Here is a 21,493-nt window from a genome sequence, read left to right on the forward strand (position 1 = left end):
ATATAATATACGTATACTCTATCTACTTTATTATAGATTACGCAGATTACACAAATTATATAAATTATATTATGTAACCTTAGTTACTATTCCTCGTTATATAGTTCTATCGGCTCTATTCTAGACCGTACTTATATTAACTAACTAGCTTCTTCTAACTCTTCTCTAAGTAGTTATAATATCGTACTTAAAGCGTCCGTAATACCATCTCCCTCCTCTTTATCTTTGTCCTTAAAGATTCCTAATATCTCTAAGTCGTTTACTAGAGGTATAATATCCGTTTAATTAATTTAGTTAATATCTTTACTTATTATACCTAAAGCAATTTCTTCGTCTTTAACTGCTCGTCGTATTTGCGCTATTACTGCGATATTATCTTTTAGTAAGATTATACCGTCTCCGTGTTCTCATTATTTAAAAGAGAGGTTAGTTTATATTATATTAGCGAGTCCATCTTCACAACAACCGTCCTCTTATTTAGAGTGCACTAAAGCGAATATTTATTCGTCTTATAATGTTCGCTTTGTCTCTAATATTAAATATACGCAACCTATTACTCTTAATAGTCGTCTAGTTCCCTAATTAATTTATCTTAGGGTCTTATATTTAATATACTACTACGCGGCTAGATAATAAACTGTCTATTACTCTAGTAAAGTTATGTTATTTTTATAATATAGAACAAGAGGCAGCCGATACTTAATAACGGGCCCTTAAGTCTCGTCTCGCTACATCCACTTAGTTAATCCGTCTTAAAAAGGTTCGTAAGAAGGTCTATTTTAAGGAGTAGAAACTTATAAAATAGGGTCTATAGGAACTTAGTAATAAAAGAACGGATTCTCTTCTAATAGAGAAGGAAATAGATCTAAATAGTTTAGCAACTACTCTTTTTAGGTCCCCCTTAGGTAACTTATTTTTTAGCAATCCTTTTTTATTAATACTACCTAACCTAATCTTTTTTAATACTCCTGTACCTTTTCTATAGTGTTTTTTAAATTCTCTAGTAGTTCCTAGGTAGTCTTATTATAGCCTATTTACTTAACCTTATACTATATTTTATTGTTAATATCCTTATAACTAATAATCTTTAAAACTTGCTATTTATCTTCTTCTTATCCTCTATACGTGTCTACTTTATAAACCAGTAGCTTAACATTTCCGTATACTGGCTCTAGTATTACAATATGCTGTATAGGGTAAATCTTTATTTTGGCTAGTAGATTTAACTTAAATATAACTAGTGAAATCCTTTATGTAATTTTAAAAGGTCCTAGTTTAACGTAGTCCAATTTCTTACTTAATTATTAACTCTTGAAATATTTATATAGTAGCTATACTTTATCTCCCTCCTTAAGATCTGGTCCCTTAGATCTCTTAGCATTATAGTACTTTTTTATTCTCTCTTATACCTTCTTTACTAATTCTATAAGGTCTATATAAAGATTTATTAATATCTTTATTCTTTCTTTAGCTGTACTACTTATTTTCTTTACTTATTGTAATAACAACGATATTCTTAGCTTATATCCGTAATTCGCCTTAAATAGTAATATACCTATTCCTTTTTGTAGTATCGCATTATATATAAACTATATAACTAATAATAGCGATACCTAATTATTCTATACGTAATTAATATAATATTTTAGATACTACTCTAGTATCTAATTTAATTTTTCTATTTAACCGTCTATCTGCGGATAATATGCGGTAAAAGTTACTGCTCTAACTCCTTATTCCGCTAAGAATACCTCCTAAAATACTGCTATAAATCTTAGATCTCTATCTAATATAATCTTACTTAATACTCCGTATCTTGCGAATACTTCTTTAATATAAATTCTAGCGACATCTTCTGCTAATATTTTTTCTATACATGTTATAAAGTATCCCCACTTTATAAGCTTATCTACTATTACTAAGATTATATTATAATCTTATCCGGTAATAGGGTCTCTTAACTTTAGTAATATAATAATAAAGTCCTATAATATAACCTCCTATAGCCTCTCTGGTATTTTAATAGGTTGTAGCCCTCTATATAGCTTATACCTTATTAGTTTATTCCTTTAGCAATCTAAATATTCTTTTATAACTTTTTACGCTAAGCCCTAGATTCCGTTAATAATGTACTCCTCTTAGAGTCTTAATACTAAGCCCATAGCTCTATTATGTCCTTAAGTTAATCTCTTATAGAAATCCTCTATAAAATACTCTACTATACTTCTTAGGATATACTTTACTTCTTAATTCTCGTATATATCCATCTATAGATCTTCTAGCTATACTTCTAGAATTCTTTATACCTAAAAGCTTTCTAATAACTTATAAACTCTTTCTAGCTCTTCTTAAGTTATTATAATTTTTAGATAATTATACCTAATTAACCTGTCTATATCTTTTCGCAGTAAAGCCCCTAATAGTTTTTTATTGTTTTATAGTTTAGCTTTTCTACTTAAAGCGTCTACTTATGTATTGTCTATACCCTTAGTATACTAAATCTTAAAATAGTATTCTATAAGCATCTCTACCTATCTAACTTATCTTTAGTTAAGTTCCTTCGTTATTAGGAACCCTATTAGGTTTTTATAGTCCGTCTTAACTATAAATAGTTTCTCTATGCCTTACAAAAATACTCTCTATTTCTTTAATGCTATAACTATACCTAATAACTCCTTATTATAGATGTTATAGTTTAACTCTAGTAGTGTTATCTTCCAACTATAGTATACCACTAGGTGCTATCCGTCTTAGTATTTCTATATAAAGTATACCCCTAATATAAAGTCTAATATATCCGTTTCTATAACCGTCTCTAGTCCTAGTTAATAGATTTTAAGAACTAGCTCCTAGGTAAACAACCTTTTAACTTCTTTAAATAATTTCCGCTGTTCCTCTCCCTATGCCTATAGTTCTTCTTTCTTTATTAACCGCGTAAATAGTTTAATATCCTTTAACTATTACGTTATAAACCTTCTATAGTAATTGCAAAACCCTAGAAACAATCTTAACTATATAATATTCTCTAGTTCTTACCAATTCACTATAGCTTTAATCTTTTTTAGATCTATACTAAGTTAGCCTAGTTTAATAATAAATTTAACAAAATCGGTCTTCCTAGTAAAGAACTCGCATTTCTTAATTGCTACTAGCATCTACTCTTCTTACAGTCTCTTTAAGACCCATTTAACGTATTCCCTATATTCTTCCTTAGTTATTAAGTAGATAATAATATCGTCGAGGTATACTATAATAAATTCATCTAAGTATTCTCCTAATATATTATTAATACGCTTCTAAAACGTTACTAATACGTTTATAAGCCCGAATTATATAACTAATGGTTTATATAGTCCTTCTTTTAACTTAAAGGCTGCCTTTTATTTATTGCCTTCCTTAATCCGGATCTAATAGTATACCTATCTTAGATCTATCTTCGTAAAGATTTACGCATTGCCTATCCTATATTAGATTTCGCTAATTAAGGGTAAAGAATACCTATCCTTTTTAGTAATGCTGTTTAACTGCCTATAGTCGATACACAGCCTTAGTTTACTATTTTTCTTTAGTACGAACAGTACTAGATAACCCGCTAATAACTACGATAGTCTAATGTATCCCTTTTATAAGTTTTCCTAGATAAACTCTTTAAGTGCTCTACCTTCTTTTTTAGTAAGCTTATAGGTTAGAAAGAACCTTAAACTTATTCCTAGTTCTAACTCTATCTTATAGTCCTATACTACATACTTTAACAGCTTTTTACTTTCTAGTAACTATAGTTTCTTACCATACTTATAGCACCTCTTTAGTACATAACTTAAGCCTTACTCAGTCTCTTTATATATCGCTCCGACTTAGTACCATACTAACTTAGTTTGCTGTTATATTTTATAGCGTTAAGTATCTCTAATATTGACCTGACCTATAATCTAGTTAATCCTTAAATTATATTCCTGTAACTAAGGCATGCCTAATACTACCTCATCCCGTCCCAATAGTAGGATATTAAAAAACATCTCGATTTATCTTCCTTTAATGGTTAGCTAAATAGGTCCTATTTTAAGGTTAATAATTCCTCCTCTATAGGTTATTAGATCTCCTAAAATCGTAACTAATAGGTAAGGTTGCTCCTTCTATCTATAAGGTAATCCTATTCTCTTAACTACTGCTAGTAAAATATAGTTTCGCGTTACTCTACTATTTATTAGCGCTTCGAACTGTTAATCTCGCCATTTAACTTATAAATTTAGGTGTTGTCCTTAAATTCCTTTAAGGGTCTAAGGCTCTACTACTAGCTCCCTCTGGTCCCGTAGGCCTCTACTTTTCCTAACTATTAGCTGCTTAATCCTATTTATATTTAGTCTACTTTTAGCCAATACTTAGTTCGCTTTTTATCTTTAATATACTATAGATATATATTCCTAGGCATTCCCACCACTATTATCCATCTAAGTATTCTTCCGTAAGGAATCTTCTTGGCTAAAGTATTAAGTCCCCTTAGCTTTGCACTTCTACTAGGTGCCAACCATATATATACTTAGCGTTTCGATATTTCGCCTCGTCTAATAACTACTACATCCTTGCTAGATATTTCCGGTTTTTATCTTTTGGTGCTCTATATATGTTATACACATTATCTACGCACGTAATTTATGCTAGTATGTAATATACTTAGTGTCTTAGGTTAACTCTTAGCTTATCTTTATCCTTAAGTTTAAACCTTTCTTATATTAATCTAAGCGTTGCAACCTTACTCGTAGGTACTATAATTTGCCTCTTACTTCTCTAGTCCTCTAATTGCTCTTCTAGATCTTTTAACGTTATAATTAAGGCTCCTTTAATATAACTTATAGCCTTCTCTATAATTGGGTAGTTTTAGATAACTTTCTCATCCAACTATATGTAGAAATCTTCCCACTTATTATTATATCGTTGCCTATACCACTTTTAGTATAGCTGCTAGAGTATATACGGCTTATCCGTAAGGAAGTATCTTCTTATTACTATATTATAACAGCCCTTTATATATTGTTCTTTAAATCTAGTTAAAATCCCTAGATTCTCTTCTTATTCCAGTTCGGTAAGCTACTTAGCTCTTAGTATACCTATTTTAGGCCTATTAGTAATCCTTTATATGGGTGCTCTATCCCTTATACGTCCCAATATACTAGATCTCTTATCTAGTTTCTGTTCTTGCTATACGATAATTCTTTATCTAAATTCTTCTATAGTTTCTTTTGGTTTATATCTCGTAGATAGATCCTTAAAGTTATCCCACTTCTTAATCTTAGTATTAACTTTTCGATCTTTAGGCCGAACACTATGTTCTCCTAGTAAGTCTTCTAGGTCCATATATCTGTCTTTTAGCCTAACTGCTATCTATACTGCAAATTCTCTAATCTATAAAAAAGCCTCTTGCCTCTTGTTTATAGGTGTCCTTATTTATACTCCGAATTTTTAGTCCCTTAGATTCTTTAATCCTAAGCTTACTTCTATCTTAAGCTTAGCTTCAGCCTTAGTCCAACTAGGCTTACTTAGTATTCTTATCTCGTCTTAAGAGTCTTATGCCTGTGGGAAACTCTATCCTAAGCTTATTCGTATATCTTTAAACTAAGCTACTGCCCTACTCTATCGGTTTTCGTCCATTATAGGTCCTTAGGTATACCTTATCTCGTCTTAAAAATCTTAGTCGTCTTATATCTTGTCTTAAGAATCTTAAGCTTTTAGCCTTTTACCTTTATTAAGTGCCGAAATGGTTTACTATCCTACTTCTCTTACGTTTTATAAAGCGATAGACATTATATCTAGCGGGGTCTTAATCCCTACTAATGTTCCCTATTCTATAGTGGAATTATCCTTTACCTCTAGTATAACATCTCTAATAGCTATATATTCTCAGTAAACCGCTTTTATTACCTTATTATTACGGAATATTTCGCCTATATTAAATTTATCGTCCTTAATGTCCGATCTGCGAACTGGTTCATTAGTTTCTTAATATTTTAATAAACTTAGCTCCTATAGCTAATAGCTTACGCCATACTTAGCGTCCTTATGAATTTGGTATGCGTTGTTATAATAAAACGCAAAACTTTTAATTAAATATTCTTTTATTCCTTATAGCATATTATTATCCCTTTATACGTGTATATTATCTACTAGTCTTATCCCTTTTACTATATAGTAACTCTAACTACTTTTATAGTCTCTAATATAATAACCTTATTTTCCGCAATTTATATAAGCTCCTTCTTTAAACCATTTTTCTTACTATAGAGTCCGCCTAAACGTCTTCTGCTATTAAGATCCCTAGTTTAGCCTCTACTTTTTAGTCCTATAATTACTAGATCCTTAACCTCTAGGTTTTTATAGTTTTTTACTCTATCTCTTATAGGCTTCTTTAGTACTACTTAGGTCCATTAGCTCTACGCCATACTATAGTTTTTAACTTAGCTTTAGTTATTGCGTGCTCTACGCCTTATATAACTATAGAACTCTATCCTAGCCTTTTTTAGCCTATTCCCTTTAGTAGATCCAATTATTAATCTTAATTACTTAATCTATTAGTTCCCGTAGGGTGTCCGCATCTTCTATTAAGATAATTACGTCCTAGACTTTAGCCTTAAGTCCTTATTTATACTGTGCCATAAGCGCCTTATTATTCTACTCTACTTACGTTACTAACGTCTAGAACTACGTTATATACTTAATTACTAAGGTTTATTACGTAATGTCTTAGAGTTTTCTTTCCGCTATAGTTACCGCCTTTAAGTCTCTAAATATTTGTGTAAGTCGCTTTATAAACTCTTCCTAGCTTAAGAATATAAACTATACCTCTTAATTAGTGGTCGTTATTCTATTTACCTATATTTCCGTAAGGTAAGGCTTAAACCATTTAAGTGCTCTTCCTAATAGGAATAGTCCCGTATAGGCTATTCAATCCATAGGTATTAGTAGCTTTACCCCTTCTTATATAACTTTAAAGTGCATTTATATAAGAAATCCTTTAAGCTTTAATCTCTCTCCTAAGTACCTCTTAATTAATAGTAACTTAATTTTCGCTGCTTCTATCCTATTAACCCTTTCTTCTAACGCTGCATTATTAGTTATTAACTAGTTAACTATCTCTTATAGGTTGCTATAAGTTAGTATCTGCCATACTAGTGTCACCTAACCTTAAAGTAGTTGCCGCCGTTAATGGCGTTATAGTAGCTGCTTTTAGTGGCATGTTGTTTAACTTTCTATATTTAATACCGTAACTAGGTAGTAATTGTATAACGGAACCTTGTAGTAAGTACTACAATAGGCTCGTTAATAGGCTAGGTATATAGGAAATGCAAATATAAAAATTAACAACGTAATAATAACTAGTGGAGTGGTTGCCTAATAGATTAACTCTAATTATATTCTAAGAATTACTATAAGGAAGGAACTATCTAGGTAGGGACTAAGGGTCCTTAAATACACAACCGTACTCCTATAAAATCCTTTTTATACGTAATATACGTGTGCTCTATCTACTCTGTCGCGGATTACGCAGATTACATAGATATATAGATTACATCATGTGACCTTAGTTATTATTCCTCGTTATATGGTTCTATCGGCTCCATCTTAGACCGTGCTTATATTAACCAACTAGCTTCTTCCGACTCTTCTCCAAGTAGTCGTAACATCGTACTTAAAGCGTCTGTAATAGTTATTTTACAAAATATTTAGCTAATAGCTCAGCTAACGACTTAGCTAACGATTCCTTGCATAAGCTTTACGGACAAGAACGGCCATTAATTTGATATACCCATATCTCCTTCTATAGAGAAGAAACTTACGGCTATATTTAGGCAGCTTTTATAAGGTGTATTACCCTTTTATTCTAAAGTTATATATAATATTTAGCAGTTTACCTTAAGTACGGTAGCTAATAATATAATCCTTAAGCGAACGAATTAAGAGCTTCTTAAAAAGCAGAAGAAGTAGCGTTATAGTAAGACAAAAGCTGCATATGGGAAGGCGCGAGTTCTATCTGTGGCTAAGGCTTAAAAGAAGAACAAGGAAAAGCTTTAAAAGGAGCAGAAAGAGACTACAGTAAAGGAAAGGAGGGCTGCATTATGAGGAGTTATTACCTTTACAAAGAAGGTTTGGAAGGAACTACCAATGGATTATAGTGTATTTATGTAATAGATTTGGGTTATTAATTTTGATTGACCCGAGGTACGAGTGGTCTATATTTTCGGGTCCTGGATTTTAAACTTTGCCAAGCCAGCTTTTGGTTAGTTCAAAAAATATTGCGCGTGGTAAGTTGTGGCAGAATCCACGTGACAAACTTCAAAACACCGAAAGCTCTGCAAGGGCTCTGCACCAAGCTCTACCAAAAGCTCTACCAAAGGCTTTGCAACACCTCTACCCACCCAGTATACTAGCCACGTAGTGAAATAGAACACGAAGTGCGCAGGGGGGTCCAAGGGATCTCCCCTTAAAGCTCTACTCGAAGCTCTGCTCAATGCCCTATACGAAGCTCTAAATCTCCACTAACACGCAGCACTAATATACTAGGAAGTCTTATAATCGTCTCTANAAACATCTCTANAAACACCTCTANGACGGCTCTACAATTGCCCATACAATCGTCCGTACAAACGGCTCTACAAACNGCTCTACAAACGTCTACACAATCGCCCATACGAACGCCCATACGATCGATNAATTAAACGTCTATACAATCAATCGATTAAACGCCTATANAATCAATCAGACGCCCGTATAAACGTCTCTACGAACATCTATAATCGCCCATACAATCGTCCGTACGAACATCTATACGATTGTCTCTACAAACGTCTATACGAACGCCTACACGAACGCCTACACGAACGCCTATATAAAGCTCTGCTCGAAGCTCTACTCGAAGCTCTACTCGAAGCTCTATTAAAGCTCTACATGGAGCTCTACTAAAGCTCTACAAAAGCTCTGCACGAACCTCCGTACGAAGCTCTGCAAAAGCTCTACTAAAAGCTCTACCAAAGCCTCTACCAAAGCCTCTGCAAGAGCTCTGCCCACGCAGTGAATGGAGCACGCAGTGCGCAGGGGGGGTCCAAGGGGGTCTCCCCCTTGAGCTTAAAACCCTACTCGAAGCTTTACTCGAAGCTTTACTCGAAGCTCTACTCGAAGCTTAATATGGAGCTCTAAAGCTCTACTAACACGCAGCACTGATATACTAGGAAGGCTCTATAATCGTCTACACGAACGACTCTACAAACGGCTCTACGAACGTCTGCACAATCACCCGTACGAACGCCCATACAATCAATCGATCGATCGAACACCCATACAATCGATCAATCAAACGTCCCATGCAATTGCCTATACAATCGTCTCTACAAACGTCTCTGCAGTTAATCGCCCGTGCGAACGCCTGCATGTGGCTCTGCACAAGGCTCTGCACGAAGCTCTACCGAAGCTCTACACGAAGCTCTACACGAAGCTCTGCCAAAGTTCTGCACGAAGCTCTACCGAAGCTCTGCACGAAGCTCCACCAAAGCTCTGCACGAAGCTCTACCGAAGCTCTGCACAGAGCTCTGTAAAAGCTCTACCNAACACTCTACCAAAGCCTCTGCAAGAGCCCTGCCCACGCGGTAAATAGAGCACGCAGTCCCCAGGGGGGGTCCAAGGGGGTCTCCCCCTTGAGCTCAAAGCTCTACTAACATGCAGCACTGATATACTAGGAAGGCTCTATAATCGTCTACATAAACGGCTCTATAACGGCTCTATAAACGTCTATACAATCGCCCGTACAAACGCCCATATAATTAGTCGATTAATTGATTAATTGCCTATATAAATGCCTATACGAACGGCTCTACAAATGGCTNTATGCANGGCTTTACGCANAGCTCTACAAACGTNNATANAATTAATNAATNAATTAATTGCCNATANAAANGCCCGTACAAACGATNAATTAAACGCCTATATAATTGCCTATACAATTGCCTATACAATCGTCTCTATAAATGTCTCTACAATTAATCGCCAGAACAAACGGCTGCACGTTTGCACGTCTGTATGTCTGTACGTGGCTCTGCGCAAGGCTCTACACAAAGCTCCGCATGAGGCTCTACTAAAGCTCTACATAAGGCTCTATTAAAGCTCTGCACAAGTCTCTGCACAAGGCTCTGCCTAAAGCTTACCCCTACTGCGATGCACGACAGAGGCATAGGATTTACGAAACAAATCCATACCTACTAGTATATGTTAATTAAGCTCTATACAATAAGGCTCTAAATTAAAGCTTTGGGTTAATTAATCGGCTTATTAATCATAAACTCGGGTCAAAATTTTCGTTGGGGGGTACCAACGATCCGCATGTTATTAAATTGATCTTGATTTTCTGGTCCGTGCACTGTCTCGAGTGGGTGGCTGTCTCGTCTGGGTGGCTAACCCGTTATGCGAGCCTGATCGGGAACTACGATGCCGCTGGAGCCCGGGGTGGCGGAGCGCGTATCGGCGGTTCAGCATCATGGGNACTGCACTGCAGGTCCTGCTCGCCAAGTGGCCGGCGAATATCGGTGTTGGCCGGACGATCCAGAATGAGAGCTCTGTCTTATTGAAATGAGGCTTTGGAACCCATACCTTTCCGAAGGCAAAGCCTAAAGCGGCTTAGTTCGCGGTTGAACTTCGGCAGAAGGTCCGAGCCCGAGACAAAAGCTACGAAGCCAGCTGGCTTAATAGCAAGTCTGCCAGCACCCGAAGATGAAGACGGATTCCAGGATACCCGTGAAGGAAATTTGCAGCCGTGAGTCAAATGACCTGCCTCTTGCCTTTTTGGTATCACACTAGCCCTACGAGACAAGACCTTACTGCTAGATTCATCTAGGGTCTTAGCTCGAGAAGATGCTGGAACTTTAGCGATATCTAAGCAATATGGGGATGTCAGAGCTTTTGCTGGTATAGCCTCACCACTAAACTAGTTATACGTGGCTTACGGAAAAAGCCTGTCTTAGGTATATATAGTTCCTATCTCCGCTTCGAAGCGGAATCCTCGGATTGGAACTTAGCATTCATTGGCCCCTTAAGTTCCAAAGGAGGACAGATGTTGAGGGCAAACTTGATTTTTCCTGCGGAGACACATTCTCGAGACGAAAGTTTCTAAAGCCCCGCCGTATCGAGCTGCGTTTGACTTCCTCGGCCGACAGGATCTTACTAGGTCAAGCAGAGCGAGACTAGAATTCAGGCTCCCATCTTTTGAGGGTTGGTAGCAATGTGGAGACACAGGAAGGTGGAAAATTGATCCGTCTTCCAGTTCAGAGAGTGATTGGACATAGTATGTCTAAAGTCAGCTCCCTGCTTACGCTATTAGCGGTGAAGCTCCGCTGTTCGAAGTTCTGCACCTATCCGCAAGAGACTGCGGAACCCTGAATGGTATGAGTTTGGTTAATTGATTGTGGTTACCCAACTTGGTCTCGGCTATGGACATTGACGGGCTAAAGCAATAAGGCAATCAACACAACTCTCTTATTCGGATTCCAGCCAGCTCCTCGGGATATGAACGGTGCACCGCGGGATAGAATTAGCCAGTCTGGCATGATGGTGATTCAGGCCGGATGCGGGTGCGGGCACAGTATTTTACCAATTGTTAGTCGAATAAGGTTTTCGATATTGGCTGAAAGACGTTAGATGAGCAAGGATCCACTGTGACGCTACGCAAGCCCTTCAATGCTATTCGCTAGCGCACGCCAGCTATTGAAATATCGATTCAAAACCTGCATATTCAACAATCCCCATCACATCCATTTTCAGATAATCTGCAGGTGGAGCTGCGAGAACCAACGAATCGGACTCATCTCCGCGGGCGCTCGCCCGGTTTGACAGCTTGGAAAAGCCACCGTGTGGAGACCAACTTTAGTCTAATAAGATCCTTGAGGAAGATGTCGGGAGAGGAACGACACCTCGGAACCTTTTGGATGGGATTGGCCCCAATCTCCGGCGGAGAAGATTGCATGCAATTTCTAAGCTTGGGCCACATGACGCAGTAACTGGCATGAGCGTGGATATTGCCAGAAGTGGTCATGTCCTTGTGGTGTTGAAGTTGTGTGGCTAGAGGGTGGGTTTTATCTTCTCTATCTGTACGTTATTTACGACTTTTTCACTGAGCAGTAGAGATAAGCTTAGCTTTTACCTAAGATAGTTAGGCATCGTTATGCCCGGGCTTGCTGTGTCTTCCGAACGCAAAGTCTAGGAACGTAAGAATGGTTTCGTGATCGGAATCTAGGTGAGCAGCTAGGCCATTCTAACCTCCAAAAACAAACTAGGATTTATCCCCGGTATGTTTGAGCTTCTGTGTAAGTCTCATTGTTAGGCATTGCCGCATTGGCGCTACTGTCATTTGTGTATAGGTCAAATTGTGAGATACACCGGGGTTTGAGATGACAAGTACGAGGCACGCTTCATAGATAGAAGCATCTACCTATGTTTTCAATACCTGATAATTTGTTGAGGAATATACCGAAATTATATAGGTATCTAGGCAATCATTTATATGAGATAAAAAGAGTGTCCGTCTTATGCCCCGACAGCTTCACCGTCACCGTACAGTCATAAAGCAGACTTGAAAGGCTAGGAAAGTTCACGAGGATGATGAGAAGATAAGAAAAAATATTGCTGGACTAGCCAACAGCAATTAAAAGCCCGGAGTGCCTTTATCATTCCCCTACTAATGCTATGAGAACATTCAGACGGTCATCATAAAAATCATGACCCGAGCATTAAAATTGTCGATCCCCCGGCTTTTCTAAAACAACGAAATACGGATGTAAAATCAAGCCGGATCAGGGGCTGCGACTGCCACGATACGATCAAGCTATGGTACCACATATACGCAAGATCTCTCTAGAACCATGGGTCCGACATAGATTTCTTTCAAAGTCATCCTCGGAAGCCTCAATGTCATCATTACAGAGAGCTTGCTTCTCCATTATTCAGGATTCGCCTCCTCTCCATTTCTACTTCCAATACCCAGCCCCTGCATCTCATTTCCCACTGTCGAACGACGCGCTCATTGCGATCGTCGTCCTGTTTCCTATGTGGGTATAGACTAGGGGTGTCTCGGCTATTTCACTTGACTGTATATATTGAGGCTCAACAGCCTACATTAATTCGACAAAGTTCTCCTTGACTGCTCCGTTCGACACCCACCTTACCACTTCCTTCAGGCTCTTTATCATTAAATCTCACGTTTTTCCTCCTGAATGAGCCTTCGATTATCTTGCCATGCGCTGGCATTGGCAAGATGCTGAAGGCCGCAGCAAACGCGGTTTGAAATGCTTCATCTCCGGCCTCTTATTTACTATGCCTGTTTCGTTAGTCTTCTTACTGGCCTTATTAACTGTCTTCTAAGTCGTTTCGTCCCCACCATATTTGTCCTCAGACCCATTGACGTCGTTCTTGGTTCGACTTGGGCATGCACGATGTGAATATTACGCGAGGTAGTCTCCCAGAAGATTTGGACGTCCCAAGCGAAGTGTTCTTCTATATAGGAGGGGGTATGAAAAAATAAGAGGCTGGACAGAGTGTGTGACGCCATTAGGGAGAAGTATAAAGCGCGGTTGCGTGACTGCAAGGGACAAATGCGTCGTTATTCCTATAGTTTCTGCAGCAGCAGTGGCTGGGGACTGAAGAAGTTAGCTTTCGAAGACTGCAGCTAGATCAGCTATTGGGATATAGACACAACAACTGTGCTTTAGCTGCAAAGCAAGGGGTTCGGTAGCTGAGAAGGGCGGGTTGTGCGCCGCGGTTAATGATATCATGTAAATCGTGGTTAATGAAGACTGTAACTTTGAATTGCTGGAAAGAAGAGAAAAGCCCAGGAATTTGAATGTGAGCCACTGATCCATCAGATGAAAGCACGATACTCTGGAGAGATTTTGGGAGACACAGTTTGGCTGCTCTTTTTATCGACTTGAATGTATTCACTGATCACGCTTGCGTACTTTTCACAAATCGCGAAATGAAGAGGCTGCATGGCAGGGCTGAAGATACGCGTATATTTTCCACAAATACCAAGAGACACTTAGACGCAACGCGGATAAACGGCTGTGAAGAGCGTCACACAGGCCCCCATTGCAAGCTACAGGATCTGAGAAAGCAATACCGCAGAATCTCGAAGTGTGCTAAGCGCGGCTCAGAGCCCGCAGAATTTATTCAACCTATAAGAGAAGGGCTAGAAAGCGAAGAAGTCAGGTGCCCCACCGTCCATGCGACGTGCAGCTTGTCTGGATCTAGGGAACGGTACGAAATTCCGATATCGCAGTTTGAGCCGAAGGGTCTGTGAGTTGTCTGACCGATTGGCGCTCGCGACTGAAATCGCGCCACCAGCTGGAAGGGAGAGTCATGACGTACAGGGGGGGTACATGTGTGGATTGCTAGCCTCCCGGCAAGAACCTTCATTCTGTCCATACAAAGCTAGCAATCCGCACATGTACCCCCCCTTGTATTGCGTGTGGAGATTTGAGATCTGCGTTGCAGGTGGAACTGCAATGATGTTCCCCGACGCAAGGGAGGCAGTGAGGGGCCACGCGAGATGCGCAGGCAATCCCAGAGTTATTTGGATCCGCACCAAGGGAGGGCAGCAATCAGAGTCGGTGCCGTGATGCCCGCCATTGGTGAGGGCTGAATAAGGTGGTGAGACGAGGCGCGTGGGGAGAAGGCATAGCCTAAACCCTTTTGGTATGCCGGGGCCCATGCTCGCGCGCCTAAAACGACCACAACACCACCTCCTGCCCCCATTCTTCTGCACCCTCTGCGACGAATGCATGCATTGTCCCTCCTGTCTTTACCACAGATTGGGCCCGGTCCCAAAAGGGCAACACACATCTGCTAGTAGCTGCATACCGTTTTATGTCTGTTAGCCTAACTCTCCTGGCCTTCTTCTTGCAATGCCTATGCACCGAAGCTTTCCTGGACTGGCGTGCACAACCTGCACAAGCACCCAAACATCTTCAGCTCTCCCCAGTCCTGCGACTTCTATGCTGACCGTCCTTTTTCCTAGCAACGTATGTGTAGAAGTGGACCTGGTACTGTAGGACCTCCTCATCGCTCTTCTCGTTAGCCTTTAACCTTGTTTTATCCTCATCTCTCCCACCAGGTGCCCCACGCAAGCACCTAATGCTACTGATTATATGCCCTACCATGTCTTTCTTTTTTCCCTTTGCCTTTGTTTCCACTAAACATGGACCGCGCAGCATCTTCGGTGCTTTAGCGAGGAATCTCACCGATAATAACGTACCCAATATGATGCGGAGAACCCTTCCATGCAGTCAGTGGCGACACAAAGCTATCGTTCGAACCTATAAAAGAGGAGGTAGGAATCCGAACAACTGGTTCTGCGTCACGTAACTTCCAAGTAAGGCACTCCACGAACAGCTAGATTCGCGGCTGCCGCCCTCTTGGACCGCCCAACTCTGCGAAAATGGGCCATTGCGTTGGGTCGAAAGAGTGAATTCGCGCAGTTGCATACATGATCGAGATCCGAATACAGCGCATGGACCATGCAGCTGGGCCATCTTCGGGCTTTCGTGGAGCTCTGAACAAACCCCAGATAATTAGTAGCCATGGGAATTGAAGCTGAAGCTTCGCATGCCGGACCTCCTACACCACGGCCTAAACTAGGAAGAGCGTAGTTTGAGCACCACCGCCGATGCGAAGATCACTCCTCGCGCGACGTTCTCCGATGCTCAACTGCTTCCTTCATCTGGGCAGAGACCAATTATCACAATATTGGTGGCGTACCTAATATCGCCTCTCGCTACCCACCATATGGTTTAATCTGTCTATCCACTTACCGCATGCTACTTCGTGATCCAATGGGCCCTGTGTCTCAGTCAGACCATTATTTGCTGCTTATCAAATGAAGACAGAAGTCGTGGCCGCAACAAACCTGTATCACATTGTTTTTCAACATAGTGTATTGTTTAATTTGTTTTCTAGCACCGAACTTTCTGTCGCCTTGGCGCTCGAGTGAGCGCTGCAGCGAAAACTAGGAAGCCCGCTTCTATTGAATCGTAAGTGACGTCATAACAACGCGTCGTAAAAGTGCGAGTCAACCTTGCTATTGTAATACGGTTTAACTCAAGTCAATATCATCTGCAGCCCGAGAGTTAGCCAGAGTGCTCCACATTTAACACATAATGCTCATAAGATGTGACATAAGAGGTTCTATTCTATGCTACATTATTTCTCAGCCACAACTCTCTCCCCGTAAAAGGTAATACAGTGATGTTCACCACCAGCTTCACCCCCCCACTTAAGCGAGCGCTGCGAGATTTCAAATTCGCTACGCGCATCCAACCTCGCTTGATTGCCACTAGCTGTACGTAGTACCTGTAGCGAACGGCTGTGGCCACACGCAAGGAACTTTTTGGTTGCCCCGGAGAAACGCCTTGGTTGGCCAGGGGAATCAAATTAAAGACGTACGCTTCCTCTTCTCCCCCTTCTCCCCCGTAACTACGCCTCCCTTATGGCCGCCAAAACGCGAATACAACGCTGTCTCTGCAGAGAGGTCGATGAAATTTGGCAATATCATATGGGTGGAAACCTCATGATATCTGATGAAGATTACGACACTGCGGGATCGCGACGTTCTTGCAGCCAAGCATACGGCTTCGCTATAATTACTATGTACAGCTGGCGGTAACCAAGCGAGATTGGATGCACGTAGCGAATTTGAAATCTCGCAGCGCTCGCTAAAGGGGGGGGGTGAAGCTGGTCGTGAACATCACTGTATATACACCTTTGTTGAAAGAGGTGCTCCTCTTTTCTGTTAACAAATACATGTAGCCGCAGCCAATGAGGTGGGACCATTGGATAAGAATATCTACCTGCTATTAATTTCGCAGCTTCTAAACGTTGGGACTTCATATCTTTCCAGTTCAGCAGTACGCTTCGAGCGAATGCCCTCACCAACATGACCTATCACGGCTTCTCTCTATGTCTGAGACTAGAGAGGAGAACGGTTTTAGGTTCAACCAGCTAATTTATGCCATTTAATCCGCAGCTCAGCCCGCTTAGAACAATCTAATCCCTACTACTCCATCGCACCCCACCTACCTCAAAACCACCTATAGTGCCACAAGTTTTGCCATCCCATGTGCTCAAACAAAAAGTCTAAGCGGGCACCATGATCCGTTCCATTTTTACACTTGATAAATTGTGCATATTATCGTCTCAATATCACGGCTATGGTCGCTCATCACACTGCTTCACTAGTAGTGCTGGCCATTCTATAGTCTACTGCATTAGATGCGCCATTGTGGTGAGAATCACACAACCAAAAACCTCGCATGGCTCGGTACCACAGTACCGGATCCGCATCGGCCTCTTTTCCCCGCGAATACCAGCTCTCCATCCTCTAAGTAAGGAATCTCTCCTATCATTCCTCTTCCGATTTTTACCTTCTTGTTCCACTTCCTCCGGAGATACATCCGATCACTCGATCTCTTATGTATCGGCTTGGCATCTCAATAATCTAAGGCGGTCCAATTATCTGCCTGTATGGTAACCTATATTACACATCAAATACGGTCTTCTCAGTTTTATGGGCATGGCATGTCGTCTGACTGCTAGTGTCTTGCTAGTTGCCCTACGGATTGGTTTGCTGCAGCTTACTAGGGTTTCAGCATCTTAACCTAATGTAGAGTAGTTCTGCCTCGCCTCATCGCTTGCATGTATAATTCTTGTGATCAATTTGAGGCATTCTGGACCGAAACACGCAACTGAATATGTCTGCAGCCTGTCCAGCTGATCCCGTATCCTCTTTTAGCTTTTGCGAGGTTCTACAACGTCATTTGATCCGGAGAGGTCACCCCGAGCTATCATTTTACCCTGGCTTTGTATATGTGCAGCAGACCTCTTCAATGACTTGCATAGTCCTCTCCTCTATGACGAATCAATTGAAAACTCTGATGTCACTTGCATACGTGGAACAGATGGCCCACGCGCTATTTATTGTTCCTTGCAATGACCGGAGTAATCATAGCGTGCTCTTTCTTGGCACATTGCAGATATGAAACGACGGCCAATGCCTGTACCAGAAGCGACAATTGCTATAAAATCTCACCATGCATAAAGTGCCACACGCTGCTCCGGAGCCTGAAGACCGGTCCACACGTCTTATACGAAGATGCGTGGCCACTTTACCACTGATAGCGTTCTAGCGGTGGTCGACTAAATAGAATGGCGTGACGGAAGCCCTGCGTCTTTCACCTCTACCAAGCTTATCCACACATGCAATGATCGCCCTGCTAGAGCGCTAGGTGCAACATCGTCCCGACGATCCCAAGCCCCTTGGCTGCTGGAGATCGGAACATTTTCGTCGTCTCACCGCATATGCCCTATCGAATCATGCTCAGGCACTAGCTCACTCTGAGCATGACAGCCGGGAGGCGAGTCGGATTCCTTCCTTCCTGCCGCATCCAACATCACGACAGTGTACATGGGGTAACGGGCGAAGCGCAGTCATCCACTATCGACCAAGTGCTCTTTGGGGGGCATTTTATCGCGCCAAATCCGGCACGCTACGATGCCGTCGCTGGTGCTCTTGGCCGCATTCCAAGCCGGATCCCTGCGTGAGCCTGAAGCCGACCCTTGACCGGCTGCAAGCTAGTCATGCCACCGTTCCCCATATTACTCGGCCTCCGAATCATGCCTCTGATACTTGCTTCGCAGCGCTCTTATATTCATGACCTGTCACATTCCCGCTCCAGAATCAACGCAAACCAGCGCTGCTGCAGCGCTCGTTCCACGTCAGCCACGCACTCGCTTTCTGTCGCTGCTTTAGGATTTTGATAACGAAGGCACAGCGTGCGAGTTGGGCGCGCTAGGGCCGTGTAGGCAAGCGGCGTGACGCTGGGTTTGCCTTTCGCTAGGGTTGCTGGCTGTCCTGCCCATGTTGGGGGCCGGCTCGGTTGCCCACTCGTCTGTGGTGCCTGTTTGGCGTCTTCGATCCGATGTCACTCCTTCACAATATTTTGAGATGAATTTTGAGGCTGTACCTGCTTGTGGTTTTGGGGGTCGGTTGGGGCGATCAACTCCAAACCCTTACCCGCTGGAACTGTGTAGAGCCTGCGGGTGATGCGGAGACTTCGATCTTGAGCTGGGAGAGAGAATTTGTTTGAGTGCTCGATTTCAGATCCAGGAGTCATAGCTGAGGGCCGCGAGGTTGACGCAGAAGGACTGCGCACGGAGGAAACAAAGAAACGCCTCCAGCGCTGCTCTTTTCAGCATTTCCTGCTTCAAGCGGATAAATCCCGTGCACCGCATAGACATGAAACATGAAACCAACACTGTTGAGCCGCACTGCCGGTAATCACACGATAACCTTTTTCTCTTCGCTTTCTGCATACGCCGGGCCTATTCCCACAGTCTCTGTAAATGTAGGCTTCATCTCAGGCCCCTGTATCCATCACATGCTATTCTGGCTCGTATCTGTGGCAACGCTGCATTGATGCATAGACTTGGGCGGCCTGGTTGCTGGTCATAATCACTTAACTAACTCGCACGATGATGGTGGAGATTATAATATATTAGTTAAAGATTGGTAGCTTTCGAAGACTGAAGAAAAGACGCAATTCGTAACTCGTAAAAGGATACACGGTGGAGAGGATTAACGGCGGCGCTGTTCTTATAGCACTATGTGAGCATGGATTACTAATTCGCGTTAGGGCTGGGAAGTATTTAGGTTTTGTTGTGTATAGGCTGAATGGAAGGGTTCGTTATTCATTCGGTCAGGAGTTATTATTGGAGACTGTGGAAATCGAGAGACTTGAGAAGCTGAAGCGGAAGTGAGGAAGATAGGGGAGAGATGGGCGTAAGAACTTAGGGCGATATCATGGAGAAGGACGAGAATCCGAAAAGCTTGCGCAAAGAAGACTCGAGCCCATGAAGCATAAGCCAAATTTCCAAACCGAATCGTGATAATGCCAGTCTATCAGACCCCGCCAATAATGCCAATGTCAAGTCAGAAGCGTCCTGCCTCGTAAAAGAAACGGGAAATGTCCGCCCAAGGAAATCATCGAGACAGCCGAAGAATAGGGGAAAGGACCAAGCCATCCCTTCGACTAGAACTCCCGCGGAACTCAATGGGAAATCGTGTCCGCGCGAGAATCTACAGGGGACGGCAAACTGTAAAGCACAAAGTCGAGGTCTCCACGACCTCACTTACTAATTCTGAGAAACTTCCATGTCTTCTTCTATGATATCAATAAGATTCTCGATATTGGATACGAGGCAGTGGATTTGGATAAGGCTGCAGATTATTTGCTCTCGACATGCCTCTACCGTGAGAGACAGGGGGATGGGGATGTTGTTTCTAGCATTAATGGAGGGCACAACTGACTCTGTTACGCCAGTAGTGTGTGCTGGCATCTCAGGGGCCAATTCCCCAGCGCGTAAGCTATGAGAATGGAGCGAATGGCGCGTAGAGCAGGAATAGTGAGGTGAAGTGGGAGTGAAGAGCCCAGAGCGTGGCAGGTGGGGTCTAGGGCGTCTTGGAGTAGAGGTGGGTTCGGGATGAATTGGTCTTCTCGGGTAGAAAGGAGTAGGAGATCGTCTCTGTCGATATGGGCGGCGTAGACTGTCTAGGAAGAATTAGATCGTTTATCAGTGGTATTAGGAATCTGGGAAGAACTTACCACGACTAGAACGGGAACGAGAAGTTGCATTCGCTGAACGGTCCATACGAACAGTTCTAGACATTTTCAAAAATTGGCGGGAGTAGATTATTCGATTGACTTTTAGCTCAACCTTCGTTCTCGAGAAAGAACCCTAGATCGTCGTCCTCGGGAAGCCCACAGGACGGTGTTCTTGAGGCTTGTGCGGCTATTATTTCAGCCGTAGTAACTCCAGGTCTGAATGTTTGACTTCAAGTCCGTCAGTGCGACTTTCTATGGATACACGCGCGAAAACCCCCCGGAAGAAGAAGACAAATCAAGTAACACCTGTGGACAAACAGGTTCTTGTACTTACTAGCACCAAGACTCCCGGGTCTCATATACACGGGGATGATACCTTATATCCAGTTAATACAAAAGGGTAACGAGATAGGAAACGTAGGTAGATTTTACCGTCCAGGATTTGACGGAGGTGTGGATATCAAAGGTTGATGGTCAAACTGTCTGGGTGCGTAAGCGGAAATGCTGGCCTCCTCGCTTGAAGCGGGGGCCGACATGATGCCACGCTCGTCGTACTCAGAGACGGTTTCGGCGTTGTCCTCGTTTTCATTCTCGCACCAGAAGAAGAATAGATTGGAAAGGTGAGACAGGAGAGAATGAAGCACCCTTAATGGGCTGTATATCCAAAAGGAAAGACTAGCCATCAATTGTGGTACATAGATCTGGAATCTGCAGGTCTTTCACTGATTGAGAGAATTGCTTGACACGAGTCAGGACATAGAAAGTGGGACTTATAGTTCAAAAATACTACGCTAATCTAATGCGTCTGGTGA

At 41.8% G+C, this 21,493-nt stretch overlaps 2 protein-coding genes across 2 annotated transcripts; both read right to left on the minus strand.

Moving 5' to 3' along the window:
- Nucleotides 1-16,330: 16,330 nt before the first annotated feature.
- Nucleotides 16,331-17,010, minus strand: K441DRAFT_109997 (uncharacterized protein). The gene has a single exon (XM_067639948.1). The coding sequence runs from the start codon at nucleotides 16,957-16,959 to the stop codon at nucleotides 16,609-16,611; it is 351 nt and encodes a 116-aa protein (XP_067504251.1). The 5' UTR covers nucleotides 16,960-17,010; the 3' UTR covers nucleotides 16,331-16,608.
- Nucleotides 17,011-20,023: 3,013 nt separating this feature from the next.
- K441DRAFT_110020 (uncharacterized protein) lies at nucleotides 20,024-20,879 on the minus strand. The gene is made up of 2 exons (XM_067639949.1): nucleotides 20,682-20,879; nucleotides 20,024-20,627 (listed from the first exon to the last, which is right to left on the minus strand). The coding sequence occupies exons 1-2, from the start codon at nucleotides 20,743-20,745 to the stop codon at nucleotides 20,212-20,214; spliced, it is 480 nt and encodes a 159-aa protein (XP_067504252.1). The 5' UTR covers nucleotides 20,746-20,879; the 3' UTR covers nucleotides 20,024-20,211.
- Between the last annotated feature and the right edge of the window lie 614 nt (nucleotides 20,880-21,493).

Source organism: Cenococcum geophilum (genome assembly GCF_001692895.1).
Source record: "Cenococcum geophilum 1.58 unplaced genomic scaffold K441scaffold_20, whole genome shotgun sequence".
NCBI classification, from domain to species: Eukaryota; Fungi; Ascomycota; class Dothideomycetes; order Gloniales; family Gloniaceae; genus Cenococcum; species Cenococcum geophilum.

Bases quoted from the DNA above. Each gene is read 5' to 3' on its own strand.
- K441DRAFT_110020 (XM_067639949.1), bottom strand. From the start codon at position 20,745: ATGTCTAGAACTGTTCGTATGGACCGTTCAGCGAATGCAACTTCTCGT. The intron at 20,628-20,681 runs GTAAGTTCTTCC...AATTCTTCCTAG, and splicing joins TCGTTCCCGTTCTAGTCGTG to ACAGTCTACGCCGCCCATAT.
- K441DRAFT_109997 (XM_067639948.1), bottom strand. From the start codon at position 16,959: ATGTTGGTGAGGGCATTCGCTCGAAGCGTACTGCTGAACTGGAAAGAT.